Source organism: Labrus mixtus, chromosome 9 (genome assembly GCF_963584025.1).
Source record: "Labrus mixtus chromosome 9, fLabMix1.1, whole genome shotgun sequence".
Lineage (NCBI taxonomy): Eukaryota > Metazoa > Chordata > Actinopteri > Labriformes > Labridae > Labrus > Labrus mixtus.
This window is the reverse complement of record NC_083620.1, coordinates 29,003,841-29,022,489: the sequence shown is the minus strand read 5'-3', so window position 1 is coordinate 29,022,489 and position 18,649 is coordinate 29,003,841. Positions and strand designations below refer to the sequence as shown.

At 41.8% G+C, this 18,649-nt stretch overlaps 2 protein-coding genes across 2 annotated transcripts; one reads left to right on the top strand and one right to left on the bottom strand.

The window, feature by feature from the left end:
- The first annotated feature begins 3,612 nt into the window (after nucleotides 1-3,612).
- chp2 (calcineurin-like EF-hand protein 2) lies at nucleotides 3,613-8,381 on the top strand. The gene is made up of 7 exons (XM_061047264.1): nucleotides 3,613-3,768; nucleotides 5,170-5,242; nucleotides 5,721-5,801; nucleotides 6,156-6,277; nucleotides 6,392-6,453; nucleotides 7,213-7,335; nucleotides 7,822-8,381. Exons 1-7 carry the CDS (start codon nucleotides 3,702-3,704, stop codon nucleotides 7,873-7,875), a joined length of 582 nt encoding a protein of 193 aa, XP_060903247.1. The 5' UTR covers nucleotides 3,613-3,701; the 3' UTR covers nucleotides 7,876-8,381.
- Nucleotides 8,382-9,444: 1,063 nt separating this feature from the next.
- On the bottom strand, nucleotides 9,445-18,537 carry LOC132980892 (cytochrome c oxidase subunit 7A2, mitochondrial). Its single transcript, XM_061047269.1, has 4 exons — nucleotides 18,396-18,537; nucleotides 11,488-11,574; nucleotides 10,309-10,393; nucleotides 9,445-9,646 (listed from the first exon to the last, which is right to left on the bottom strand). Exons 1-4 carry the CDS (start codon nucleotides 18,408-18,410, stop codon nucleotides 9,588-9,590), a joined length of 246 nt encoding a protein of 81 aa, XP_060903252.1. The 5' UTR covers nucleotides 18,411-18,537; the 3' UTR covers nucleotides 9,445-9,587.
- Nucleotides 18,538-18,649: the final 112 nt, after the last annotated feature.

The following is an 18,649-nucleotide window of genomic DNA, read 5'->3' as shown; positions in this document are numbered from 1 at the left end:
CAGCCTCGTTTAGGAACGAGCTTCATCTCTGTTTTATTTCACCTCACTGTTTTTATATTTTGTCTTCTTTGCCGCTACGTCAAAAAAAACAAAATGTTTTTGGACGCTCTGAATTGTGTTTTGTATCCTCTCCTAAACTCACCTGCTGCGCTGTCATTGGCTGAAAGAAACACACCAGCTCCGCCCAGAAACGTCCCAAGTCAACCAGAACAAACCAGAACAAACCAGAACAGTAAAATCCAGTCAGAGGACAGAGGGTCTTTTTCAAACCAGCCACTACACCCTCTCCCTACCCACTACCCCTCTGTTTGCGCGTCCTCGCGGAGGGTCCGCCATATTAAGTCCGTCCCAAACCAATTAGCGGGGAGTGGTAGTGGGTTATAAAACCCTCCACCTGCGAGTCTGCACCGATGACGACTTCCGGATCACGTGCAACGCCTATTGTGTCCGGTCGTCATGGAGACAGCAACCTGTGACTTCAAACACTGATCCAACTAAGAGACATTTAATATCATCATACAAGTTAACAACTTCAAATGTGTACTGAGGATCAAATATATGTTTATTTATTTAAAGTGTTTTATATTTACAGGGACTGTTGTTAAAAACAAAAGAATATTAAATCACGTTGCTGTTAATATTTATTTATTGTTTTAATACTTTTGATGTCTTTGTGAAATCTCAATTCAACAATAAAAAATACACTTTTTGCTGCTCTGATGTTCAACAATATTCTCCTTGTCTTTGCATTAATTTAGGACACCCTGTTCTAAAGATTACAATAAATTAACTGAAATGATAAATTACAATAAACAATGTAGGCTCAATCTAATAGTTTTGTTATAAGTCTACACTAATATAACTAAAGAAGAAGAAGAATAATCTAGGCTACATAAATATTTTTACAGAATGCATTAGCTACAAAAAAAGCCGTTCCTGTAAGATACCGCTGAGTAACCATGGTAACACACAGTTCCTGTAAGATACCGCTGAGTAACCATGGTAACACACAGTTCCTGTAAGATACCGCTGAGTAACCATGGTAACACACAGTTCCTGTAAGATACCGCTGAGTAACCATGGTAACTCACAGTTCCTGTAAGATACCGCTGAGTAACCATGGTAACGCACAGTTCCTGTAAGATACCGCTGAGTAACCATGGTAACACACAGTTCCTGTTTCCGTGTGAGAGAGGGAAGTTTGTCCCAAAGCCTGCCGCTGTATTTCTACCTACACCTCGATGAAGGAGACTTCATTCAGCTGAGAGTGTGAGGGGGAGGGTGTAGGGGTTGGTTTGAAAAAGGTCCAGAGTCTCTGCAGAGACACCACCACACATGTACGGAGGCCCAGAAGGGACGATGGAGTAACATTTTTATCTTTTAGGAAAAAGCTGCTGACTCCATCTTTAATATTTTTTTAAAGGTTTATTTTGGGGCTTTGCATGCCTTTGTTTAGAGATGGGACAGGGGAGAGAGAGAGGAATGACATGCAGGAAAGGAGCCACAGGTCGGATTTGAACCTGGGCCGCCCTCTTGGAAGACTACAGCACCCACTAGGCTACCAGCGCCCCCTATCTTTAATTTTTAACACAGACGTTGCTGCTTAGTTGACATGTGCATTAATTAATTAATGGCAGGCAGCTGGGACATTTCTACTGCAGCAGCTCTTTATTGAGATAAACAGAGCTGTAAATGTAACCAGTGAGGAATGCAAACTCTTACAGAGCCTGCCAACTCTGTGTGTGTGTGTGTGTGTGTGTGTGTGTGTGTGTGTGTGTGTGTGTGTGTGTGTGTGTGTGTGTGTGTGTTTGCTCTAACAGACTTTGATCCAGAAGCTGAACATCTCGAAGTACAACTGCTGTTAAAACTTCAAAATATAACCCAACATGAAAGCCATGTAAATTATGTTTTCATGAACTTTTGGGGGAAAAGCTCAGAAGCTAAATCTATCTCTCTCTAAAGCTGTTTTCACATCTGCACTCCTGGAAATATCTAGATCATTTCAGGAGGACTGCTCTGGAGATTCTCCTGACCTGTCTGTTCACACATGCTGCTCACAGCAGGAGACTGTCCCTGACAGACTGGAGGGGGGGCGGGGGGTCCTCTATATGACGCTGTAATGAGAATATTTGTCTTTCTATTAATGCTACTTGTAGTTCAACAGAATCTCAATCTGAACTAAAGAGTGGAGACGAACATCCTGGACATACATTACATACATACACTTACTTACATACATTAAATTAAATTGCAAAAATGAAGCTCTATTGAAGTTCAGTCAGGAAGATTCTAGATTTGCCTTCATGATCGGGTCCCGCCCTCTGCTGTCAATCTTGAGCTGTCATTTTCTAGCGCTGTCATTGGATAATCAGCTGTCCCGTCAGCCTATCATCCCACTGCTCCCCTGTCTCTGCTCAGAATTTGCTCACGTTCAGCTTGTATCTCATGAATCTTCCCATTTTAGGTTAGTTATGCAAAAATTGGAGAGATGAAACCTAATGTCATTGTGCTTCATTCAGTTTTAACTGTCTGTGTAAAGTTTGACCAAAATCCAGCTTGCTTCTCTTTTCCTGGCTGGAGACCTTGTCTAGTTTCCTTGGCTCTAAATAACATCATATTTTGCAGATGTTTTGTACAGATGTAGATGTTATAATCATCCATCAACTCTTCAGCGTCACCTCCACCATGGGGGGGATTTATTGTGACAATGCTCAGAATAGTCATTCTCCAAACACATCACCCCCCCAGTCACATGTCCATGTTATCCATTGTAATAAATTACTTTCTTTATTCACTTGTCTCTCCTGACTGAACTAAAGATAATTACCAGTTAATTTGTAATCTAGTTCAGTGATAGACACTGAAAACATGTCTTTAAATCTGTTTAGAAAATCATGCAAGTTGTATAAATCAGCTGTTGTTTCCTCCCTCATATTCATCAACCATGACCCCGTAACCTTTATCTGCAACCTGTCCTCTGTCAAAGGTTAAAGTCCAGAGAGTCACAGCGGGAGGTTTTGCAGTATGAGGATAGAGGACTGTTTGTATTTATGTGGGAATGGCTCCACCTTGTGGCCATGAACAGAATTACATTTTGGCATTACTCTTATTATTCTCCAACGATCTCAGTATTCACATCTTTTAGTTTGATTTTATACAAACCAAACATTTGACAAACTTCTAAAACATTTTACATTCTTTAAATACAAAAGGTCCAATCAGTGAGCTGTGTAGAGAGTGAGATGATAAAGGTATCTTACTATCTGATCATTAAGGAAACATGTTGAAGTGCTGGCTTCTCTGACAACAATGCAGCAGCCAGTATGTCCTCCTTCTAACTTTAGATTCTGCTCCTGAATGATCTGGATTTGTTTGGAGCAGAGAAGGTAGGAGGTTTTAAGGCGACCCCCCACACGGCCCGTTTTGGACGCCCCTCGGTTTGTCAGATATGAGAGCAGTTATCAGGTCAACAGGTGTTGCAGCGATGGAGAACTGGTTCAGATAGAAGTGATTCCCTTGAGTGCCGTTTGACACTCATTGGTCAGTGATGCTGCACTAAGGTGAGCTGTGATTGGCTGAGCAGTGTGTCTGTCATGTGTTCAGAGAGCAGAGTGCACACAGATAAGAGTCAGCCTGCTCAGACAGCAGCTGTATAGTAGCGTGCTGTGTGTGTTTTTCTGTGTTTGTGTGTTTGCAGCAGGATGGGCTCCAGCAGCTCCAACATGAACCACATCCCAGACGCAGAGGAGCTCATGCAGGAGACCGGCTGTGAGTTCATGTTTCTTTGTCTTTCGTTGCTTGTGTTTGAATAAAGTTAGTAAAAGTCAAACGATGAGGGAGGATAGATCAGAAGAAGAATGACACATTACTGTCGTTTCTTCTAAAATTAGATAAACTTGTGACTGTAATGGGGCTGTGGCTCAGTTTGTAGTGTCGGTCGTCTCTCAACTAAAAGGTCGGGGGTTAGATCCCCAGCTCCTGCAGCTACATGTCTGTGTGTAAAAATGTTTGAATATGATGAGTTACTGACGGACTCTTTACTCAGCAGCCTCTACCATCAGTGTGTGAATGTGTAGGTGTGACCTGCGGTGTAAAAACGCTTTGAGTACTCAGAAGACGAGAAAATAAATATTCAAGCTCAAGCCCTTTTTGACATGTTGACCAATAAGGATCTACCTGACTGTCTCACACTTTTGCTCATCTTTAATAATCCTGTTGCTGCTCAAACAAATCTGTGAAATGTTCAGAGCTCCCAAACAAGTCGACCTTTAGTGGGAGAACAGCTCGATGTGATATAATGTAACATGAAACACAACACCTTAACTGACGCTCCAAACTGTTAGTAGGGGAGTGTGTGTGTGTGTGTGTGTGTGTGTGTGTGTGTGTGTGTGTGTGATAGCAGCACAGTGAGCACCGTTAAACTCATCAGTGTGGTTCATCTGTTTATCTCAGTGTGTGAGTCTGTGTGTGTGTGTCTGATACTCACACTGTGGACGTTTGTTACCCACAGACATGTTGAAGCTGAGTCTTGCTGCAGCTGCTGTTGTTTGTCTTCAGGTGTGTGTGTGTGTGTGTGTGTGTGTGTGTGTGTGTGTGTGTGTGTGTGTGTGTGTGTGTGTGTGTGTGTGTGTGTGAGAGAGCTCGACAGATCTTTCCTTTAGTTATGTTAAAATGTTGTTAAATGTTAAATGTTTGAAGCTTTTAAGACACTTTAAAGCAGCTATAGGTTTGTCTGAACTCTGTGATGATGTTCACCCCTTCATAAACAATAACATATTCATAGAAAAAACCCTCATATGCAGAGTTTACAAAACCAAGATTAAAGCTGCAGTAAGAAGCTGAAGTTAGCCTCACACTGTCATGAGATATTTGAGATATCTCCTTGCATAGAGGCGATTTGAGACCCTCTGTAGGGGTGCTTCAGCTTCTCTACATTTCCTCTCAGCACCCCTAAGATGATTGACATGCCGTGTGATAACATTGTGTTGAATATTAATGAGGAGAGCTCACAGCTGCATGAATCTCAGGACAGGTGAGTGGGTCGATGATTTTTAGATCACTCTATCACAGGTAATAAGTAGTGAAACACTACATTTGAAATGCACAGCGGCAGACTTGATTAAAAAAAAAAAAGAATGAATATTGAATCAGACGTTCTCTGTGTTTCAGTCTCCTCCGCCCACCTCCTCCGTCTGTACGAGAGGTTTGAGTTTCTGGACCGAGAAAAGAGAGGAGAGCTCACGTAGGTGCAGATGTGAACAGTTTCTGTGTTTAATATCACTGCAACATGTTTGAGGACGTTTCTACAACACAAACTCAGCAAAGAAAGCACAACACTGCAAAACACCGAGGAGGTGAGCAGCCTCACTACCCCGCCCACTCGCTCGCTGTGAAAGTTCTGCTGAATTCAGACATCGACTCATAACGACCTCACGTAGACTGATAACCAATGAGCTGCTGGGAAAAAGTCTGTGTGAAGTGAAGTGGTGTGCAGATCCAAAGATTAGTTCCTTATGTATCATAGACTGTATAAAACATGGACGTAGTGTCAGTGATGTCACTGTTTGGTTTTCCAAAGGGCCGTTTTGAAGCCCATCAGTGGCGGTCGCCATGTTGGAAATGTTATCTCCATCAGTTACAAAAACAACTGAATAATTACAGGAACTAGAAAACGAGCTTCCTTCAGTAAGTCTTGTTGTTGACGTCTCTCTGTGTTTCAGGCCTGACGACTTTGAAGCTGTGGGACGGTTGGCCTTAAACCCCATCGGAGGCCGAATCATCGGAGCCTTTTTCTCTCAGGGGTGACCAACATGCTCATATTTCACTTTATTGTACCACGATATTTAATGTCAGTCATTGTGTTTCACAAGATTTGATCAGACAACAACAGATTTTCAGACATTCAGAGAGTTTCAGATGTTTGAGATTTTTTCTGCAGCTTTTGATCGTTCGTTATGGAGAGCAGTTCTTCATTTCTTTCATATTTCTGTTCCTGAGTCGTGACGCTGTGTGATCGAGGAATAAGAAACAGGGAAACATTTAATCCTTCACATCATCACAAACTGTAACCTCACAGGAGGCGTGTTGGAATCTGTCCTGTGTTTGTTTGACATTTTGAACAGGAAGCATGTTCCTCTTCCTCTCTCCCTTTCCAGACAGGAAACGGTGGACTTTGCATCTTTTGTTCGGATTCTGGCTCATTTCCGCCCCGCAGACACAAACCGGAGAGACGGAGCGCCGCAGGACCCGGCCAACAGCCGAACAAGGAAACTCAAATGTTGGTCCAGTTGATTTGTTTTGCTTTAAAACACTAGTTGTTCCCACTGAAACATTATTAATGAGACTTCCTCTTAGATAAGTATTTAAGATCTGTGTGCCTGTGTGTGTTCAGTCGCCTTCCAGTTGTACGATCAGGACGGAGACGGAATGATTTCCAGAGTGGAGCTTCTGCAGGTCTGTAGCTGCTCAACTCATCAGTGTATGTTTGTGCACAGAACTCCGTATGAATACAAATGTTTGTGCAGAAACAAAGTCTAAATAACACCAAATTAAACCTCTAACAGAAGCTGACTTTTGAACAGAACGCTGATAAGCCGAACGGTCCCTTTCTTCTTTAGCCTAGAAACGGGTTACAAGGATTTCCATTTCCTTTCCTCTGTCCGTCTATATGATTGGTTATTCTCAAAAATGTTAAGGGCAGTGCTAAGTATTGTTTCCCCAAAGGCATTAAAAATAATGATTATGTTCTGGAAGATTTCAAGAAGTCTTAGAACAAAAGCCAAACCCTGAGTACATTACTGTTTTGGTTGTTGCGCCGTGGTTGGCTCCTGGACCATGGGGCTGAAATCAGCGTTCATTTATGTCAAAACCAAGCGGCTTCTGAGAATTTTCATTAAATTACCAAAACAAACATAAACTAAAAAGACCCAAACATGAAGAAAATACGGAGAAATCTGGCATTCATGTCCTTTAAAGCTATCCACTCACAGCACATATACTAGAATCAGTAGAAAATGACATGAAAATAAAAGTGTATCGTCTGCGTAGAGGTTTATCAGATTATCATTTCTGCTAATTCTGTGACTATAAACAAACAGTTAAAATAGAAAACGAGTAGGCTAAGGATACACAACATATAGTCTGTATAGTTGAGGGAAAAAAAAACACCAATGGAAATGTACTTGATTTCTGATTGGTCGATTACTGCGACAGGTGCTGCGGGCGATGATGGGGATTCAGGTGACGGAGGAGCAGCTGCAGAGCATTGCTGAGCGAGCGATTCAAGAGGCCGACCTGGACAGAGATGACGCCATCTCCTTCGACGAGTTCAAAAAGGTGAGAGGGGTCGACTGAAACAGGGCTGGCATTTTTAAAAACAGGGAGCAACATATAACTCTGACACCTAGTGTTTAAAATGGGTACTGCAGTCCAAATTCAAAACATTGAAGAGACCCACCAGCTCCTTGCCAAGTCAACCAAAACAAACCAGAAAACAGTAAAATCCAATCAGAGGACGGAGTCACCACCACGTCACATGTATGGAGGCCCAGAAGTGATGATGGAGCAGCTTTACTTTAGGAGAAGTCTAGTTTAGTTTATTAGTTTATTTGAATCAAGGACAGTGTACAAAAAAAAAACATTAGTCTCAGAAGAGAAGAGATGCTTTGTACCAGATTTAGCTAACTAGCTCATTTCCATCTGTTGTCCCTGAGCAGACTGTGTCTTAAAGGAGATGACCTGAATGTGTGTATGTATAGTAGGAAAAGTATTGTGTTTCACATCAAACTGAAATTATGTTGTTTTTTTTAACGTTTATTTCAGTCGCTGGAGAAAGTGAACATCGACCACAAGATGAGTATCCTCTTCCTGAGATGAAGACACAACCTGCTGAGACTTTTGGATTTTGCATTTTCATAGGTTGGAAATAAGAGGTTAAAAATCTTCCTCTCTTCCAAAAGTCTGCATAGGACAAAGACAGAGTCACAGAGATACAACAAAATGTGAAGGGAGAAGAGATCAGGTTTGTCATGATCATTTGAACCCTGAAAGTGAAGCTCTGTTGAAGCAAACATAAAAGTCCATACTGTCCTTTTTAGAAAGTGAATAGGGACTTGTTTTCAATAGGGGGCAGTATGTGCTGAAAGAAAGAGAACAAGTGTGTTTAAGAGCAGGATCAGAGTGTGAGATAATGACATCTTGAAGTTGGAAAATGAAATTTAAAGTTGAACTCGCTTGTTATTAAATTTGAATGTAAAGATGTTTACAAGAAGGAATGTTTTGGAGATATGTAACTGTGCTTTCTGGATAATCTGGACGCTTATTTGAAAATATTGTAACAGATTTGAAATAAATAAATATTTTGATTTCATTTTTATGAACTATCAAGGTAACATCTGCGTCTCCTTTTTCTTTTTCTCTACCGGTATATTTTAATATTTTGATAAACTAAGAACAGTCTCTGTGTGGTGATTTCTAAGATGAGAAGATGATTTAAACCACTTGAACATTATTAGACTTCACCTTCACAGATGTGAAAGGGACATAACCACAGAAATCAACCTTTGAAGAGACAAATACAAACACAGGCTGTGACTGCTGTAAGGTTACCCCTGATTAAAGTCCATCCACTTGAATCCCAATTTTAAAACTCTATGATTACATGATACGATTTAAAAGTAATGTACGTCTCCTTTAACGCCTAGTGCTGTAGTACTTTAAATCGATCTTGGTTTTAAGACCGGTCTTAATACCACTTTTTGAAGGTCTTGGTCTCATCTCAGAATCTAAAGCATTTTCAAATCTGTTGATGTTGACGTCATGTCTTAATTCACAGGGATGTCGACATGATTTTAGAAAAACAGACGCATTAAGTCAAAGAAATAAAACTCTTCTATTTACCTTAGTGATGTTGTATTTACCTTCTGAGACCACCAGGGGGAGCCAGTGTTGAATTTTCCTCTCTTTCACTGACAGTTAGTGGTGTTAAACAGCTGGAGAAAATCCATGTCACTGAATTAACTTCACACTTCATCTTAATGCCGTTAGATGATTAAACTAATTTCTGCTGGAGCCACACCAGTCTCTTATGGTGGGACTGGTTTCTGTCCCTGCTCTTTGTTTTCTTCTGTTTGTTCTCGTTCCTGCTCTTTGATGGTTGAAAATGAGTTCATCCCCCATCTCTGGCTTAAGATCAGAGAAATATCTTCACCAAAATCTGCACAAAATATGCAACCATTTAGAATATTTTGAAATAAAACGTATTGTTTCCAGCTGAAATCCTTTAAAGATGAGTAATAGTTGATTTTCTATGAATCTAATTTAATTTAGAATCCAGCCCGTCTCTCGCTCACAGAAAAAAACAATAATAACCAGTAATAACCAATAATTGAAAAAATCAGTTTAAAAAAAACAGAACACAAATGAAGACTCTGCAGGCGACAAATGTAGCTTTTACACACTTTATACATATTTAATTATTGTCCCGATGAAAGCATTGGGTCTTGTGATAAAATCAAACAGAATTGAAGACAACAAACGTTTAAAATGAGCGTCAGGCAGAGCTGAGAGACGTTCAGGTCGTCTCCTCTCTACGCTTTCTTTTTAGGCATGGAGGCGCAGAGCAGCCAGTACAGAGAGTAGCACGTCCCTGTGGAGACAAACACGCCATGAACACATGAAGGCCACATCACTCATTTACTTTTCTATCTATCTGTCCATCATCTTTACTGGGTTTTACTGTTCGCGGGGGAGGCTGGAGCCGATCCCAGCTGTCACCATGTTCCTCTGACTCTAACATGTGTCTCTAGTCTGTCTACAAACCCCCCAATGATGAGAAAAGTCCATCCTCTCCGTCTTCTGCCTGCTCCACTTTTCAGAAAATGTGTGCTCAAACAGGCTGTTTGGAGATTTTCCCTTCATGACATCACACATGTTTTGAGGAGCTGAGACTTATTAAAACTGGTTGAAGTTTCAAATTCTTGAAGAGGAGGAGGATATGTGACATTTAAACACAGTACGACTGGAAGTTTATGTTTCATTCTCAGAGAAGTTAAATCAATTCAGCTGTTGGAAGTAGGGATGTGTGAACAGCCAGGAAGTTTGAAGAAAGTCGTTATTTACAGCCAGAAACGATTCATCCGGTCGAGTTTAATGTCAGTGAGGGTTTCCAGAAAGCGGCAGCTCTTACGCTCGTTTACCGTCAATTTCTTTTAGGTATCTGACGTTACAAATTCAATGAATTATTTACAATTAATGAATTGTAATTAATCTCCTCTCAACAAAACCATGTTTAGTCCCTCTTCCTGTTACCTGTTATAGTCAGCGTCATGGTCGCCCAGTACAGCAGCACGTCGCCCGTTCCTCCCTTGATGTGCACTGGCAACCCGTTGTCCGCCTGTAACCATGGAAACACACGATGAAAATCACTGCAATTCAAATTTTTAAGAATCAAACTGACTAGATTAGATGCAACATCTTCAGTCACCTCACACATCACCACTATAATGACCCTCTCACCGTCCATACCTCAAGAAGGACACAAACATTAACCTAGAAATTAAAAACTCTTTGAGATGCAGCAATTTAACGTCATCTAACCAACCGGAGAAGCAGATGTTTTTGAACCAGCCTGCAACCGCTTTCAGACTTTGAGCACATGACTTCTTATTTCTCGATGAGTATATTTGTATTTTAAAGAGCTCAGATCAGTAGGGTAAGGGGTTACACAATAATAAACTAACTAATCAAAGCAGCAGCGGACAAGCAGCCCGATGTTTCCCCGAGTTTCGTGGATCTGAGGAGAGTGATGTAACAGCTGTTTCTGATAAATTCATTGTCATAAATTCATCCTCCTCTCTCTCTGCAGGGATCCTTCCTCTGATGATTTCACACACTGACAGTAACCCGCAATTCACACACACGTGCGCGCCGCGGTCCGTCAGCGCCACGGTTTTGCTCTGTCAGACGGCTCGCTCAGACTGGATCCGTTTCTGGGACGTCAGCGCACCCATGACACATCACAGGAGAACTACAAGATCCCGCGGGAATAAAGAGAAAAACATGCAAACAACATGTTGCTTTGTCTTTCTGAGGATGCATTGTTGTTAATTCGGTTCCTGTTTTGACGTAATGTTGATCGCGAGTTCGTATATTGTGTTTTATTTTGAAATTGACCGGATGTTCTGTGCGTTTCCTTGTCTGACTTCCTGTCCGGGATGTCATATTCTCTCCAGCTTGACGTGTGCCTGCAGCATACTCCGGTGAAAATAGACTCGCTGCGTATTTTTAACGGAGCAGAGCGCAGTGCCGTCGGTGGCACGCGCCGGAGACGGCCCGCAGCGCGCCCTGTGTGAACACAATGATTGACTAGAGTACAAAGCTAAGTACAACGTAGTGCGCGGCGCTGACGGACCGCGGCGCGCACGGAGTATGTGTGAATTGGGCTGAACAAACATCCAGTCCAGTGTTTGTTCCCTGCTGTTGTGTTACCTGGAAGATTTTCTGTGCCTCGGGGACTTTGTTCCTCAGCTGTCTGGCAGAGCTGCTGAAGGCCCGACTGGCCAGAACGGGAACTCTCTGGAAAAACAAACATATGTAAAAAGTTTGAACATTTAGAGTCTCACTGAACAAAAACTTGAAGTGCAGCTGGAGGCGGAGGAGAGCGCAGCGAGTTCAAATTTATCACCTCATTGTCATCTCGTCATAAAAAAAACCTTACTCATCCCTTTTTGATGCTTAAAACCATAAAAAAAATCCTCAAAAATACAATCCACACAACAGAGCTTTAAGGAGTGTAACACAAAGTTATTTAATGATTTTATGAGATCTTAGTTTAAAAAAACACAATACTGATACCTGATTCTGTATCTTCTTTATTTTAATTACCAAAAACATGCATGCAAACTCCTGCTCAGTCTAAAATATCTTGTGTTTGTGCAATTTAAAGAGTGTGCAGCCCTGCTTTCTCTCTCTCTCCTTGATTCTCCCTCCTCCTCTACCTGCTGCACACCTGAGTGCAATCTGTGCTCAGGGAGGAGGAGAGGTATTTAGAGGAGTCAGGTAGGAAAGACTGGAGCGCACACACTCTGGGCAGCGACATGGTGAGGAGGTTTTTTTATTTCTTATTTTTACAGTTTTTTTTCCCCATGCAGGTCAAGATTGCTGGGCCCGGATCCGAGTACGCTTGACCCCCAAAGTCTGGTTCATTTGATCAGTGTGAACACAAATGTACCATACTCTGGTAATGTGTACGGTCAGAGATGTGACCCATTGGATCCAGGCAGCACAGCCCCGTTTCATCCTCTGAGATGCACGATGGATGTGGAAGTAAGAAGACGGTCGTATCCTTTTAAAAAGCACTGAGGGAGGAAAATATGGAAGCCCATTTCTGCCAGTTAAAAAAATGAAAATGAAAATTTGCCTTTTTTTTTTAGATATTATGAGATAATAAAGTCATAATTATGAGACAAAATATCGAAATTATGAGATAATAAAGTCATAATTATGAGACAAAATATCGAAATTATGAGATAATAAAGTCATAATTATGAGATAATAAAGTCAGTCTCAACAAAGCCAAGTTTTCATTTTTAGTTTTTTAAAGAGCCCATATTATGCCCTTTTTGGGGTTCGTATATTTAATCTATGTTCCTACTTTTGTACGTTCACAATAGATAAAGTCTGAAAAAAGTGTCTGTTTTCATGTACTGCTCCTCCTTGCTCCCTCTACACTCTGAGTCCGTCAGCTGCACTCTGTTGAGCCCCCACTGTTAGACCCCACGTGGGCCAAGTCTGCTCTGATTGGTCTGCCGATCCACTCTGTCGTTATTGGTCAGTTGCTCAGCACGCTTCTCGGAAATTTCAACATGAGCTGCAGGGCCACAACGAGCCAATGGGCTTAGATCAGTGATCTCACACTGACAATGACGTCGCACTGACACATTTTTTTCGAGGGGGGCTAGAACCGAGCGTTACATGCAGCTAATGCTACAGCTAACAGGAGGACGTAGGAGAAGCTGCGTTTCCGCGGACTTTTAATCTTTGCACATAGATGTGCCTAAACATGCACAGGACACATGGAAAACACACTAAAGAGCATATAAAACCAGAAAAAGAAGAATATGGGACCTTTAACTGGCGGAAATGCGCTTCCATAGGAAAACGTTGATGGTCTTAATTAAAGCTTTTAACGGGTCATTTGTGTCATGGACATGGTCATAGAAGTATCTCAGGGTCGGCTGAGGCTGGGATATCATCTCAAGGGGCTCAGGAATCCCGGCGGAGCTGGGAGCTGTCAGACTGTCAGACTGGGAGCAGCTGTAGTCTCACTGGTGGCTCTGGTTTGTAATGTTTATTCATTTTTGTCTGAGACTCTTTCTCTGTTCCTCTTCTTCATGTCATCTTCAGGTCGAGTTGGACTGATGTCATCCTGCAGTGATTTATTAAAAATACTCTTAACACGTCTTTCTTAATCCATGACTTTGGGGTTAAAGCGAGTTTAACGCGGTTTGCATCATTCTTTTTTAAGAGTTAAAATCCTGACTGCATTATGGGAAATTGCCACATTCGTTAAACAAGAGACAGAGCTCAAAGTTTATTTTGTAGTGTTTACTTAATGGGGACAGGTATATACATGGACAAACTGAAACCAGCCATCCAGTGCAAGTGTCATCGGGTTTATAGCGTCTGCTAATTTGCAACACTCGTCCCTTGAAGGACTCTTGTGTAAATAAGAGGACAGTGAAACATGAGCGGACGTCTGAAGCCGGGCTGCCGCTGATTTAAAGAGCTGTACAACACAAACATCTGCAGCTCTGTGAGGAAGCACAGAGACAGTGAGAGTCATATCTAACATCCTCTGAAAATAACTCTGTGAGTCATGACTGTCTACAATGGGTGTAACACCCGAGTCTTCACTATCTTCACTTTGTTTACATCGCCCGGACAGCCGGCTGACTCCTCCCCTCGTGTATAAAAGTTGTTTAATTGAGGGACTAGAGAAAAGAAGAATAACATACTGTACTCACTGCTTAACTGTGTTTCTAGATCACGCTCATTTCAGGTAAATTTACATGCAGTGTGAAGATACGAGCATAATAAAGATCACTAGCATTAGCATGCTAACACAACAATGCAGCGCGAGTTGTTTTGGTTTCATGCTGGTGCTCAAGGGCGACATCTGCTGGATCAAAAAATTGCATGTAAAGCCTTTAAGCATGCTACATCTTGCTCATTAGCACTTACAGCAACAACATCCAGCTTAAAAAACAGTTTGGAAGTCGATCTAATAGTACAATAATGTTCAACAGGTAGAATGTCGGCGCTCCAAAATTCCACAGAGAGCCTGGTCCTCAGCGTTCCCTGATATGAATACGGGGTCAGTACTGAATTTATCAAGTTATTGTGTTCTGGATTAGAAACATTTGATACCGCTAGCTGCTGCTATGGTTCCCATAGTCTCTTCTTAGCTTCATCCGTCACCGTCCTCTTCCTCTCAGCCTCAGCCGTCGTCTCAAACAGCACAGAGACAAGCTAACAGGCTGCAGCTGGATGAATTAATGCCGTAAAGCTGAACACTCAGCGTTACATAGTGCTGAAAACAGGCGACCGGGGCACGCTGTGGACACGAGAGAGAGACGCCATTCTCTTTGTTGGAAGTTATTGTTCTATTGATCGACTTTGAAACAACTGTTTTAAGGCGGAAAAGTAACAGATTGTTGCTTTAAAGGAAGAGTGTGCAACATGCTCCACATAGATAAATCATAAAGTCTCTCCTATGTAAATGTGTCTCTCAGTCATGACTGTCTGCAATGAGGGAGAAGCTCGAGTCCCGCTGGCTGTGTTGTTGTCAGAGCCGTGTTTACATGGACGGGACGGCTGGCTCCTCCCCTTGTGTATAAAAGCTGTTTTAGTCAAGAACTAGAGAGAAGAAGAACATACTCACTGATTATTTGGATGTTAGTAAGAGTTTTTAGATCACGCTCATTCTGTGTCAGTTTACATGAAATGTGAAGCTACGAGCTAACTAAAGAGCGCTAACATTAGCATGCTAACACAACAATGTGAAGCTACGAGCTAACTAAAGAGCGCTAACATTAGCATGCTAACACAACAATGTGAAGCTACGAGCTAACTAAAGAGCGCTAACATTAGCATGCTAACACAACGAGGCAGGACACAGGTGATTGCAGCTCGAGACAAGGAACATTTTGTCCGCCGCTTGCGCTTGACTCCTTTGTGTAAACGCGACAGGAGAGGGGTTGGAGGTGTGTCTTTGGAGGAGGCGTGGCCAAACAGAAGTTTGTTTTGGTTTCATGCTGGTGCTCAAGGGCGACATCTACTGGATCAAAAAGTCACACATTCTACCTAGCCTGCTTCAAGGATTCAACCTGAAGCAGGAGAATTTCCAACACTTTTGCTCGCTACATGTATCAAACAAACTGGGGCCTTGATTGAATGATACTGGTATCACCCTTTCAGAGTGGTTTAATCTGCCTGTTGTTGCCTGTGAGTGTTTGTTCTCTTTTCATAAGGAAGTGAGAGCGACTTCATGTCGAGGCTCTTTGACGGTTTCACTCCAGACAATCTTTTTGAGGATAAAAATAAACCTCCAGCTGCAGAGCTTATTTGTCTTCTGTAAGTGGTTTTTTTTTTTATAGAGATGAAACCCGTCAGCTGTGATTTCCTGCCCCGACCCGGACCCCCCCTCCATGCAGCAGCTGCCTGTCCCTTTAAGAACGCATGCGTGACTTCTAATTGTCCGTCAAGGTCACATCAGGCTGCTGCAGGCCCGACAGACACGCCTGACGTCCAATCCCGGCCTCTGAACCTGACACTTTAACTAATCAGGAGGCCAGAGGAGGGGGGGAAAGAGCCTCCATGTTATGTGTGTTTTATGAGTTTACAGAGAGCCAGCTCGCCTGCTGTGTGGAGTCTGTTTGCAGTCAGGTGGTCTTGGATCTTATCCTCCTACATTTGATCCGTTACACATGTTGCTCCTCTCGTATCCATTGTTACAAACATTACAACAGATACTCGGTTTATTGCATTTCCTGTTTTGCTCTAGCTCTTAAAAGAAAAACCACACACAACAGGATTCAACAGGATTCATCTGTCCTCTGGTGACACAGTAAACAAGGTTTCCTGAACGCATCGTTGGCTTTAAATGCAGAGATTTACTTGAATACTTTGTCGGACTTCAAGCTGTTTTAAAGATTGAATATAGACTATTAATAATGGTAATCAATCTCTCCGTTTATCTAAACAGTTACAGTTACTGACAGACTTCAGAGCCTCTTACAAACGTTTAAGATCTATAAAAACAGCCCAAAGTCACTTTAAATAACATCTACTTTATGTTGAGTTTGATGCACATGTGGAAATATTGGTGCCACGCTTTGTAAACTGGTTGTGGTTTTCATTGGTAACATTGACTGAGAACAACTTAATGTGTGCATCACTTCAATCAAACTTTATTTGTATGGCACTTTTCATAAAACTATGTATCCCAAAGTGCTTTACATCAACATAAATCAAACAGCAACAACATGACTCCCCTCCCCCACCCCTATCCCACAATCCAAAAACTAAGGTAAAAATAACTAGACAAGAACAGGTGCTGAGGAAACGCTATCATTTATTCTAAATGAGGAAACACAGGATGTTCAAAATGTAATAAAACTAAAGATGAAATGAGATTCAGTTAAAAGCTCTACTAAAAAGGTAGGTCTTGAGTTTGCTTTTAAAAATGTTTACGTTGTTTACTTCAGGCCCAAATGTTCCCGATGAGAAGAAGAGGTGTTTTATGTCCTATCGTATCGTTTCTTCATGTATTGTATCAGATTGTGTTGTTTTTTTGTCATGTTCTGTTGTATCCTCTCATACCGTATCGTGTCGCATTTTGACCTGTATGGAAGGCCAAACAGATTTTTACCCCCTCAAAAGGGGGCGTAATGGGAGACAACAAGAGACAAACAATGAAGGAGAAAGAAAGTGGGTGATCAGCTGGGGGAGTGTTAGATGAGGCTGAATGCTTTGGTGAACAGGTGGTGTTTGAGGAGGTTTTTAAAAAAATAAAATAAACATTTACGCATTGTCAACATGTTGTTAATGCGTCAAATTTTAAAGTTTGCGCTGACAACGTGTAAACAGTGCGTGGTCAACATGTTGACGTGTTAAAAGTCATGTTTTTTTAAATGTTTGGCCTTCCATACAGCGTTGTGTCATGACGTAACTTATCACATTGTATCGTCCCGTATATTATCATATCGAAAATTACAGTATCGTATCGTTTTGCGTCCTGTTGTACTGCATCAAATCTTATCATATTGTGTCATGATTTCTTATGATTGGTCATTTTTTTTGCCACTGGTGGAACTTGGAATTGAAATCCACCTGTAAGGCTGTGTTGCAACAGGCAGCTCTCATAATTTTCAGTGTGACTCTCGAGGTACAATTTTTTAAAAAGTCCTTGAAGAATTAAGCTTAGAAGATGTACATGTTGTCATTATCTTGTGCTACTTAAAGGTCAATAAGAAGGGGTCAATAAATGCTCTTTATTATTAATGTTTGTGCACACAAAATTCAGGCCACTCCAGTCCAAAAAGTCTGGAGACGCCCCTGGCTGGATATTGGACCCTTTGACCCTCCGGTTAAGAGACAACCGACTCTACCACTGAGCCACACAAGGCTTTGTCTGCTCTGAAGTTGTCTAAATGACATTTGCACAAATAACCTTAAATAAAGAAGTTTACAGACTGAATGGAAAGTTTCATTTAAAGATCTGTAGATGAAAAGGTTTACACTGCTGACAGAATTATGCAAACATGTTAGCCTAGCAGAGGTCGGGGTGTCCAGGAAATAAATGTACGTCTTTGCTTACTCCCTATAAGTGACCTAAATAAATAAGTGTATATGTGTGTGTGTGTTGTGTGTGTGTGTGTTGTGTGTGCACGTGCAGAGCTGCATTGTCCCACTAACATCAAGTAAATCAGGGAGATAAGGTGAGAACAGAGGGAGAGTTTGACCGAGCTGCAGGTCATGTGAGGTGAGTCAGTCGGTAAATATAGATCAGATCTTTACCTCACATGACACACACACACACACACACACACACACACACACACACTGAGACCCACACACACCAACATGAGCAGAATACACTCAGTTTCTTCTTCAGCTTTAGTCACACACACTTTTAAAAACGCCTGTCCTACACGGTACAAAGGTCAGGCCTCGCTCTCCTTCTGCACAAACACAAAGTTTAATCTGAATTTGATCCGCCCGATCGAAATCTTTTCTACCTGGAGAGTTTCCAGAAGCTTCAGAGACTCAAAACAGAGCGAGAAAAAAACAGCAGAGAAGAAGAAAAGAGAGAGAAATAAAAGAGTTGTAGTTACCAGGAGTTGATTCATGTCTGTGTTGAGCTGCACTCTCTCGCTTTACCCTGGCAAGGACACACTCACACACACACACACACACACACACTTATAAAGACGCACACGCAGTATCAGTGTTTCTGAATCAGTGCCAAACTACGATCTGCTGCAAGGGCCAAACTGTCTGCGCTCAGAGACACACACACAGGCCTGATAATGGCTACAGCAAAGATACTGCACATGTTGCATTCAAATTAATTCAGTTTTTATGTATC